Source organism: Ochotona curzoniae, unplaced genomic scaffold (assembly GCF_017591425.1).
Source record: "Ochotona curzoniae isolate NIBS_2020 unplaced genomic scaffold, NIBS_Ocur_1.0 patch335, whole genome shotgun sequence".
In the NCBI taxonomy this organism is placed as follows: Eukaryota; Metazoa; Chordata; class Mammalia; order Lagomorpha; family Ochotonidae; genus Ochotona; species Ochotona curzoniae.
In genome coordinates, this window is record NW_024466901.1 from 129,583 (window position 1) to 141,320 (window position 11,738).

The 11,738-nt window shown below is 39.6% G+C and overlaps 1 protein-coding gene across 1 annotated transcript; it reads left to right on the forward strand.

Annotated features, from left to right (window-relative positions):
• The first annotated feature begins 4,234 nt into the window (after positions 1-4,234).
• On the forward strand, positions 4,235-10,544 carry LOC121167112 (collagen alpha-1(X) chain). Its single transcript, XM_040996492.1, has 2 exons — positions 4,235-4,400; positions 8,471-10,544. The coding sequence occupies exons 1-2, from the start codon at positions 4,247-4,249 to the stop codon at positions 10,357-10,359; spliced, it is 2,043 nt and encodes a 680-aa protein (XP_040852426.1). The 5' UTR covers positions 4,235-4,246; the 3' UTR covers positions 10,360-10,544.
• The last annotated feature ends 1,194 nt before the right edge of the window (positions 10,545-11,738 follow it).

The window sequence follows — 11,738 nt, forward strand, 5'->3', positions numbered from 1 at the left end:
ATGTGGGGCAGGATCCCAAGGTCTCTACTGCTTTCTCAGGCCACAAACAGGGAGCTGGATGGGAAGTGCAATAGCCAGGACATAAACTGGCACCCAAATGGGATCCTGGCTCATGCAAAGTGAGGATTTGGCCACTAAGATATTGCACCAGGCCCTTTCTTCTACTTTTCATGAAAGGCTGCTGTTTTCTCTCATTTAACTTCTATTCTCTTATGTAAATGTAACAGCTCACAAATTATAACTATAATGGCCATTTATAATTTCAAAATTACAAACTAACAATCAAAATGTAAATTTTATAATTTTCTTGCTAGTCTGAACTAATATAAAAGCCATATTATGTACACATATGAGTATTATAGAGATATATGTCAATATAGTGTTTTTTTAAATGTAGCAATCAGTGGAAGGCTTAAAAGTAAGAGTTGAGGTCACATCCAAGCTCTAGCTATTCCACTTTGTTTTCTTCTTAAAAATTGATGAAGGACTACATTACTGTAATAATATAGGGAAAAATCAGTGGTGGTGGGGGAAGGGAATTTGGGCAGGGTGTAAGGGAAATCTCAGAGACCATGAAACTATCATAAAGAAATAAAATAAAAATTAGATATAAATGTAAAAAAACGAATAAAAGAACCTTATATAAAAACAATTCTTATTGGAAAGTAAAATTTACAGAGAAGGAAAGACAGAGAGAAAGCTCTTCTGTCTGCTGATTCACTCCCCAAGTGGCCGCAAAGGCTAGAGCTGAGCAGATCTAAAGCCAGGAGCCAGGAACTTCCTCTAGGTCTCCCACATGGGTGCAGGGTCCCAAGGTTTTTAGCCTTGTTCCACTGCTTTCCCAGGCTACAGCAGGGAGCTGGATGGGAAGTGGATCAGCCAGGACGTGAACTGGCACCCATATGGGACCCTAGCATATGCAAGGTAAGGATTTTAGCTACTAAGCCTTTACAGTGGGCCCAGGTACTCCACTTATAATCCAGCTTCCTGCTAGTGTCCCTGAAGCTAAAGGGAACTACAGAGTGACAAACACCCATACATGTTGACATATCTCCAAAAGAAATCATCCAACTACCTGTATGGATACATAAGGATCTAAGCACTTGTGTCCCTGCCATCTATGTGGGAGACTAAATAGAGCACCTGGCTTCAGGTGTGGCCTGACCCAGACATGGCTCATGCAGCCACGCAGGGAGTGAACCAGTGGATGGAAGATTTTTTTTTTCATTTTATGACACAGTTTCATAGGCTCTGGGATTCCCCCAATCCTTCCCCAAACCCTCCCCCCATATTGAATTCCTCCATATTTTTACAGTAGTACAGTTCATAACCTTCATGGTTCCTTCATTGCGGACATGGACCAGGCAGAGTCCAGCATCTTATTGTTTAGATAAATTCAACAGTTTCATTGGCAAACCATACCTGCTCTGAAAGTAGAGTTGGCAGACTATCATCTCCTCCAATGAAAAGCCACTATACAACTTCAACAACAATTTACAACATCATGAAGTTAATTGACATGGTATTGAGTGACCAATATGTTAAAAAATGCAGGTTCTTAACCACATCTTGTAACTACTACATTGACATCACTATTTTAGTTTAGACACAACAGGCTGCTGTATACCTTGAAATAGTTATAGGGCATTGTTCAGCTGTCTTGTGTCTATTTTCATTTTTATATGTAGTAGCTTATAGTATTCAAGCATGATTTCTCCTGAACTATGTGAATTTTAGGATAGTATAAACAGGCTTATACCTTAAAGAAGCCATATGTTAGCAGCTGAGGCACAGAACAGTTTTAGGAGGGGTGTGCAGAGAAATCTTCAATACCTTAGTGAGTGGTAAGTAATCTTTGTGTCCTACATAGTGAGGTATATGGGAGTCCAAGCAGATGGAAGATTTCTTTCTTTGTTTCTTCCTCTTTCTCTGTTGTGCTTTCAAATATTTTTATTTTTTATAATAAAAAAAATTGTAAAATGAAGGGAGCAAAAGAAACACTCAGATGAGTTATCTACATTTCTACAAGGTACTATACAAGGTTTTGTCTAACCTACAAAGAAAGTTGGATGAGGGTAGAAAAAACAGACAGACTTTTATTTCATCTACTGGCTAAATGGTATTCCTATTAGTGGTCAATTCTACATTACTTAAATCTTAGAGAGGGATCTGGTGTGGTAGCCCAGTGGCTAAAGTCCTTGCCTTGCACACTCCAGGATCCTATGTGGGCACCAGTTCTAATCCCGGCAGCTCCACTTCCCTTCCAGCTCCCTGCTTGTGGCCTGGGAAAGCTGTAGAGACTTGTCCAAAGCCTTGAATCCCTGCACCCACATGGGAGACCCAGAGGAGGCTTTGGATCAACTCAACTCCAACCATTATGGCTGCTAGGGAGTGAACCAGTGGACAGAGAATCTTTCTCAATTCTTCACTGTTTATCTGATTTTCCAATAAAAATAAATGAATCTTTAAAAAAAAAATCCTAGTGCGCACACACACCATAGTGTCACTAGTATAATTGGTTTGATTTAGATCCTAAATGATAAAAGTTAAGTATAAGATTTGCACAATCAATTTCCTTTTTCATTAATTTTTAGGATCTAAAACTCATTTTTAAGCATCTCCTAACATTGTTAAAAATCAGGCATTGACTACTGAAATTGACAATAACATTAACTTCCTACCACCTTTGGGGACAATGCCCCATCTGGGATGAGTCAAAATCCCTGGAGGAATTTGTAGGTAAGTCATTCATTCATATCTTTAAAAGTTAAACCCATAGACTTGCAAACTTCTTTTCAAATCTTAACCAAGCAACGTTATAGAAATAGACACTTAGTTTAGCAGTTAAGGATTTGTGCAAACTTTACTGAAACTCTAAAGAAAAATCCAAATTTAAGAAAAGCCAATGTCATTTACAGTACCATATTGTGAATAAAAAATCTAAATCCTTCAGATCAACAGTACTTACTATACTATCCAATCCACAGATCTCTAACCTCTGAAAATTCTGACATACTTACATGGAAAAATGTGATATTCAATATGTTATAATTTTAAATGTATTTAATTAACTTCTGAGGGTTCATTCTAAAATCTTAAAATGCAAAACACATACCTACATTTTTGCTACTTACTTTCTCTTAAGAAAAAAAAAAGTTAAGAATTAGAGCAAGCATTTTTTATAAAAATTCAGGAACAGGACCAGACACATTGGTGGATTATGAGCAACTCCAAAGAACTGAGATGACAGTTTAAGTTAACAACTCTCTCCAAAAAGAATTTTTATTCCATTTTTATATACTACCAATTATTTTCAACCAAATAACCCAAGAATGTGCTTTTCAAAAATAAAAAGTAGGTATTATTGTTCCATTGTGAACCACCACTAGAGTAATAATTTCTAAAATAAAATCACAAAACGATGGTGCAAGGCTAAAGTTATTAATACATGGTTAAGACAAAGAGTTTACTTTTCAATATGAAAACAAGGAAAAGGCCCAACCTGATCCTGTATGCCTGCCCAGTAGAACTTTCCACCATAATTAGTGCTTACCACCTTCGAGGGGAGGAGCTTAAACTCAGAGTAACCTCGTGCAGTAAGGGAAAACAGTATAAATACCACAGGGCAGTTCTGCAGAGGGTACCAGTTGCACTGCTCTCCTAGGCAGAGGAGGACCAGGAAGCTCCGAAGACACCGTCTCCCAGGATCCAGGTAAGTCTATGGGCCAAGGCTTACTGATGGGCTTCCATTTTAGTTTGTTTGGAAACAAGCCTCAAAGAGTTAACTATTTGGTGCTTTTTCTTATGATTTAAGTTCAGAAATTTATACCAAAATGCACTCAAAAAGTTTTGTTTCTATGAACCCCTTTTAGAGAGTCCTAATAAAATCATATGGCATAAACCTACTCTAATCTGCATTTCAGTGTATTTTGAAACTATTAGACATGCCAGGCTATGTCAAGGGTTGAGTTATTTCATCTTATCTAAAAATAGTTTCTTTTTTTTAAATAACCTTTTACTTAATTACTTGTATATGGATTCCCCAGGCAACCAAAACATATATTCATACAACTAAAAAATTCTTTCATTAACTTATCAAATATATTCAAAATACATCTAATATGGCTAAGTACTACAAGAGGTAATTATATAAAGAATACATCTGAGCATCACTAGCAAAATAAATGTTAATAACACATTTCTGTGAAATTATTCTTTTCTATTTTTTCAGCATCCTTTTGAGAAAATGCTACCACAAGTAGCCCTTTTGCTGCTAACGTCTCTGAACTTGGTTCATGGAGTGTTCTATGCCGAGCGATACCAAACCCCTACAGGCATAAAAGGCCCCCAACCCAACACCAAGACACAGTTCTTCATTCCCTATGCCATCAAGAGCAAAGGTAAGCTGAATGGCATAATACACTCTATTAACTAGTTTTAACTCTGGTGTGAAATTACTTTTAAATCTTGCCTCAGCCCAAATTATTACAACTAATCATTTGTACAAGAGTAGGTCTATTCAAAACATTAATAATATTTCATTATATATGAAGTAAAGAATATAAAGAATATGAAGAACATTTAGCTGTGGAGATTTTTTTTTAACCTTAATTATTAGATTTGCACAAATAACTACATATAACCCAGAAACATTAACCCAATGGAAAGTAAGTTAAATATTTTTAATTTAAACAATCTCTAGTCATACAAAGAGAGTAATGTTTTAATATATCTAACATTTAAACATTTAGTTCAAAAATTCATTCAATTAGTCCACAAACACAAAACTGAAATATCAAACAAAACCTGATGTTCCACTCTGCACTAATTAAATTGAACAATCAAATGAAATTGTAACTCCCGTCATTATGTATACATTTCTGCACACTGTAGTGTTTAAGTGCAGACTTCAGTGCTAGCTGTGACCCTGGGTAAGTTATTTAGCCTGTTTGTACCATTGGTAAAACAAGGAGCAGCTAACTTAAAAGGTTGTTGTGTAAGTTCCATGAGTTATCTATTTTAAGTGTTGCTGTTATTGCTGATGCCACTCTGTCTATTGCTTCCAGTACTACTTCTGCTGCTGCCCCTCCATCTGTCTAGCCCTAGACGAGCTTGAATGGTCTTCTTAATGTGTTCCTCATCTGTCCAGTTTCCTGGTTTTCCGGGAAGAGTAATGAGATAACACATGTAAACTACTGAGAGCTTTTCAGCAAGGACAATTATTAGTCTTCATATTCATGAATTCCATTTAACAGCATCTGATACAAGCTGCCTCTAAACCTCCAACTCAATAATTGCAGGTTTCAATTTTCCTTTCCATAATATGTTTCCCTTTGGCTACATATTTTATCCTGTAAGTAAAACTGAGGCTAGTTGCCATAAATTTTAAACAATATATTTTTGAAAGTAATCATTACAAGGAAACGTATGACAGTCTTATTGAGAATATGATATTTAAAACATTTCATGAAAGGAAGCCCAATATTTAAAAATAAAAGCACAGGTACACAATGGGTATTCCTGAATGACTCAAAATATAAATAACAGAAAGATAAATGCTAGAAATGAAACAATAGAACACAAGAAAAACTGTCTAAAGCCAACAAATGTAATAACAAATAGCAATGGATTCACTACTCTCTCCAATCATAAATTCAGACTTACTGTCTTATCAAGATTATAACAGTTTAGAATTAAAAAAAATAAACAGCACTCACAAGTTAAAAATGTTTCTATCATTGCACCTTCATGTTCTCAGTCCCCTGGTTATTTCTTCAGGTAGCGCAAAATAACTTGCTAATCAAGAAAAATTTAGAAGCTATAATTTAACTACAAAATGACTCTTAGGCTCTCTTTGATAACATAAATGGCTCCATCGACTGGAAGTATGCATCATGCACTAAAATGAACTCCAGAGTCCACAGTTTATACAAGTAAATTTAAGTTGGGAACAGGAATTCAGAGTCCTTATGATATTCCCAGGCATATCTGTTCAACACAGGCCACAATGCAGAGGGTCCCTCAGGTGACGGCAAGACCTAGGCGGCACATTCTGACACAAACCAGCCACTATTTTAATTTGTAAGCAATTAGGAAACTTTAAAAAAGGCAATTTTGAATGGATTTTTTTTCACTTGGCAAATTACAAACAGGGACTGTCCCCCATGGATTTAACAGAGGTCAGATTCTTCCTCACCCTGCAAGATCGAGGACACATTAGGAAAACATTCCAAATGACAAAGATCACCTTGTGTCACTGAAGTTTTAGACTCAACTGGTGCCCAATACAGTCATTTTTAAATAAGATTTGTTTTTTCTGTTTAACATCAAGTAAAACAGATTTGCTATCAGGCTAACACAATTCCTTTTACTATGAATATGATTTTTATAATTACATCTTGAAGCAAATTTCAACTTAACATTGGCTACATTTTACAAACCATGCTACTTAATTTCTACACCATTAAGCAATCTCCATATTTATTGATTGATTCTATTTGCCATATACTAGACATACTGAAGTTAATAAATGAGATATTAGTTTTCTGTCAATCTTTCTCCTGATGTCATTTTCTGAAAAACTCATGGGAGAAATTCTATTAACATGGAACTTCAATGTAACTCATTAACACAAAATATAAAGAACCTTAAATATAAAACAATTATTCTCCTAGTTCAGAATATCTATTTTAACAATTTTCTCTGAATTTTATATACCCCTAATTTTTTCAGTTCTCAGGAACATCTATACCTAAAAGAATATTAGTACTTCTGTTGGCCAACAACTTACTTGTCAGATAATTAACGTTAAGATTTTTTAAAAAAATTCACCTGTGTGTCAACAATAAAGGAAGATAAACTCATAATTTATTAAAAAACAATTTACAATTCATTTAAATACATTTAATAATTTTTCTTTGGTTTCTGACTTGGTGCTTTTAAATCTTTAAAGGATTAGAATGTAAATGTATATTTTAAACTCGTCCTTTTAATCTACAAAAGTCAGAAATAAAAGTCCTTCTCAGAGTTTTGCCAAAGCTATTCAGTTACTGGGACAGCTAGTAAATCTGTATTATTATGAACCATTTCCTAAAGTACAATGATCTAAATAGTATATATTCTATACTTATTCTATATTTCAGAAAATTGTGATGTTTCTTAGAAATGTTATGATTCTGCAATTGTGAGGTTTCTTAGAAATTGTGCAAGATGTGAAAAATTATATATAGTTACAGGATCATCTTTGCTAGCCTTTCAAGAATGTCATGAGACATAAACAACATCATATGTAGAGGCTAATGATGATTGCTACAAAGACAGGGTAATGCATCAGGGTATATCCTGATGCCTTAAACACCTGCGATACCCCACACGGTCCCTGGATACCTCTCGGCAGGTGCTGACTTCTTTTACTGCACTTGTGAGTGCAGCCCCTACAAAGATGGAGTTTGTGCTTCCCACACTGTGGTCCGACGGCACACAGCATTTCGTGGTCAATGAGTGAATTCTGAGTTTAAGCTTAGTATTTTAGGGGCACCAGTTAAGTCAAATGAAGTCATGACTATGAAAGCAAACAATATCTGTCAACTATCACATGGAGGTCAGCCATTCCATCTAATCCAATTTTAAAGACTTATTTTATTTTTATTGGAAAGAGAAGAGGGACAGAGACGAAGATTTCCTCCCCAAGTGATCTCAACGGCCAGAGCTGAACTGATCCAAAGCCAGGAGTCAGAAACTTCCTCCAGGTTTCCCATGTGGGTGCAGAGTCCCAAGGTTTTGGATCATGCTCTCCTGCTTTCCCAGGCCACAAGCAGGGAGCTGAATGGGAAACAGAGCATCAGGGATACAAACCACACCCACATGGGATCAAAGCATGCAAAGCAGAGGATTTAACCACTAGGCTATTGCACCAGACCGCATTCCATCTAATTCTTTCATTCTGTGCTTCAATTTTAGCTCAACTGGGGAAAGTTAGGGGGAAAAAAATCTACCCAAATCTACACCACGTGAACGGGGTGATGGAATGCAGAATTAACTCCGCTTTGTGTTTACCTTTTATAAGACATCTTTTGTAGGCAAATCTGCTACAGTTTCTAAAAAAACTTCCTCATTCATTCTGCATTTGTCATTTCCTTTTCTGTCAAATGCCTTTTCCTTCCCCCTTACCTTTCTTGCTCTTCTTTTTTAAAGATCTACTTATTTATTTTAAACTTTTTTTTGTTATTATTTTATAACACAGCTCCATAGGTTCTGGGATTTCCCCCTTACCTTTCTTGGTGGATAATTCTCCCCAACAAATGTGATACACTTACGTCAGTGCTTTTATTCTCAAGTCATTCTTTCATCCACTGGTGTGATTACATAGAATGAATGACATCACAGTGTCCTACCTTAACTGACTTTGAGAAACAACAATCATCAATGTTACTAATTGTTCTCTCTGGGTGGTGTGCTGGGCATCTTTCAGGTATACCAGTGAGAGGAGAGCAAGGAGTCCCTGGACCACCAGGTCCTGCTGGACCTCGAGGACACCCAGGTCCTTCTGGACCACCAGGAAAACCAGGCCACGGAAGTCCTGGTCTGCAAGGAGAGCCAGGGCTGCCAGGCCCACCAGGACTATCGGCCACCGGAAAGCCAGGTTTGCCAGGACTCCCAGGAAAACAAGGGGAGAGAGGACCACAAGGACTGAAAGGAGATGTTGGCCCAACCGGTTTGCCAGGACCCCGGGGCCCACCAGGGCCACCTGGAACCCCAGGTCCTGCGGGAATTTCTGTGTCAGGAAAACCTGGACAACAGGGACTGACAGGGGCGCCAGGTCCCAGGGGCTTTCCTGGAGAAAAAGGTGCACCAGGAGTCCCTGGTGTGAACGGACAGAAAGGGGAGACAGGATATGGTGCTCCTGGCCGTCCAGGGGAAAGGGGTCTTCCAGGCCCTCAGGGTCCCATGGGACCACCTGGCACTCCTGGAGTCGGTAAAAGAGGTGAAAATGGGTTGCCGGGACAGCCAGGTATCAAAGGTGATAGGGGTTTTCCAGGAGAGAGGGGACTGAGTGGCCCACCAGGTCCTCAAGGGCCTCCTGGGGAACGAGGACCTGAAGGCATTGGGAAGCCAGGAGCTGTTGGAGCTCCAGGTGAGCCAGGGATTCCAGGAGCTAAAGGCCATCCTGGTGCTCCAGGAATAGCTGGACCTCCTGGGACTCCAGGTGTTGGGAAACCAGGCTTGCCAGGCTTGAAGGGGCAGAGGGGACCTATTGGCCTTCCGGGAGCTCCAGGGGCTAAAGGGGAACAAGGGCCAGCAGGTCATCCTGGAGAGCCAGGTCTGATGGGACCCCCTGGAAATACAGGACCACAAGGACCAAAAGGTATCCCAGGCAGCCATGGTCTCCCGGGTCCTAAAGGTGAGACAGGGCCAGTTGGGCCTGCAGGCAACCCTGGTCCTAGAGGAGCTAGGGGTCCCCCTGGGTTAGATGGTAAACCAGGGTACCCAGGAGAACCAGGTCTCAATGGTCCTAAAGGTAACCCAGGGTTACCAGGTCCCAAAGGAGACCCTGGAGTTGGAGGCTCTCCTGGTCTTCCAGGCCCTATGGGCCCAGCAGGAGCCAAAGGAATGCCTGGACACAATGGTGAGGCTGGTCCAAGAGGTGCCCCTGGAATACCAGGCACCAGAGGCCCTATTGGACCACCAGGGATCCCAGGGATCCCTGGACGCAAAGGAGATCCAGGAAACCCAGGTCCTCCTGGCCCAGCTGGCATAGCAACAAAGGGCCTGAATGGACCCACTGGGCCGCCAGGGCCTCCTGGCCCCAAAGGCCACGCTGGAGAGCCTGGCCTTCCTGGACCACCAGGGCCCCCTGGCCCACCAGGCCAGGTAGTCATGCCCGATGACTTCACAAAGGCAGGTCAAAGGCCCAGTCTTTCTGGGATGCCTCTTGTTAGTGCCAACCAGGGAGTAACAGGAATGCCTATGTCTGCTTTTACTGTTATTCTCTCCAAAGCTTACCCAGCAGTAGGGGCTCCCATTCCATTTGATAAGATTTTGTATAATAAGCAACAGCATTATGACCCAAGAACTGGAATCTTTACCTGTAGGGTACCAGGAACATACTATTTTGCTTACCATGTGCATGTGAAAGGGACTCATGTTTGGGTGGGCCTATATAAGAATGGCACCCCTGTAATGTACACCTACGATGAGTATGCCAAAGGCTACCTGGATCAGGCTTCGGGGAGTGCCATCTTGGAGCTCACAGAAAATGACCAGGTATGGCTGCAGCTGCCCAACGCTGAGTCCAATGGCTTGTACTCTTCTGAGTATGTCCATTCCTCCTTCTCAGGATTCCTCATGGCTCCCATGTGAGTAGGTTCCCACTGAGCTAACCTAAATCTGCTTGAAAAGGCACTCCCCAGTTTCACCCCACTCCATCCCACCCCACAAAATGTACATGGAAATAGACTGAAAACCCAATGTGACTCATTTTCATTTTCCAGTGTATAGCACTGAGCTTTCAGACCAACAAATTTTCCCTTGAAAAAGGAAGCAGCCAGCATAAACAACATGTGGAAAGCCTCTTTAATTTTTCCAGTCAGGGACCCAAAGTCCTTCACAATTTTCTATGAGCTCTTTCAATTTGTGATTATTTCATCCCCAAAACTCTAAGTTCAAAAATGAAACCCTTACACACACAAAGAGGTCTCCAAAATAAATTCAATTTCATTTGAAAAGCTCAGTATTTCCTTCTGAAATGAGCCTGTTTTCTAAGAATCTAAGAAGTTATGGGAGACATTCAGGAGGTATCAAACAACTTTATAGAATGCAAATACTTGAATATTTGAAGTTACAAGACACTGTGCATTCCCTGGTATTTCTGACGGTGCATCACTTCAAGGCTCCTGTGGCCCCTTCCATTACGATCCAGTCAAACACACAGATGTGAACATACTTCTTGAAACTCTTAAGAAAGTCAAATAGTGTGCTAAAATTCATCTGACATGTTAAGGTGCTTTTGTCATGAACCTTTTCACATGTTTCTGTGGTTGCAGGGAAGCTTTCTGTATTCCCTGCATGACCTGGAAACAGGTGTCTGCCCTAGACTTATTTATTTAACACAGTGTAACTAATTTGATTACTGAAAATTCCTAATTGAATTTTATGTAATATGATTTGTGCATTGATCCAACATTAATGTGTGTACCTATGCCTCTTACTCCAGTGAAATTACAATTAACAGGAAAGGTTTCAAAACCTGACTAGAAATTGGAAAACACATTATTTATTTATGCTCTGTACTGTATTTTTGTATTGCTGCTTAACTCTTTTAACTTGTGCCTCACTTACTAAAGCACAAAATATTTAACCTATTCCTTATTTACAATGCAATAAAATAACATCAACAGATTTTTATGTTGTGTTCATTGAAAAAGACACTTTGCAATTCTCAACCCTTGTTTTTAGGGCTTTGCATTTCATAAAGTTAAAGAGTAAAACAAGAAAAGTGGTGGGTAGTTTTCACATCTGCCGGGGATATGACTCTGTATAAGGGATGGGCATTCCCACACCCCCAGCATTCAGCGGAGATTGTGGAAAGGCACCCACAAAGCCACATGCTACTTCTGACCAGGGTCAAAGGCTGCAGAGTAGGCACAAAAAAAAAAAAAAAAAAGAAAAGAAAATATCACCCAAAGCAGTGATTTTGCTTTGAGAAGGGAAAGAAGCAGGTAATAAAAATGTGCAACTTC

Excerpts from the sequence above, each read along its gene's own strand:
- LOC121167112 (XM_040996492.1), top strand. The coding sequence starts at position 4,247 with ATGCTACCACAAGTAGCCCTTTTGCTGCTAACGTCTCTGAACTTGGTT. Across the intron at positions 4,401-8,470 it reads CTATGCCATCAAGAGCAAAG|GTATACCAGTGAGAGGAGAG; the intron begins GTAAGCTGAATG and ends GGCATCTTTCAG.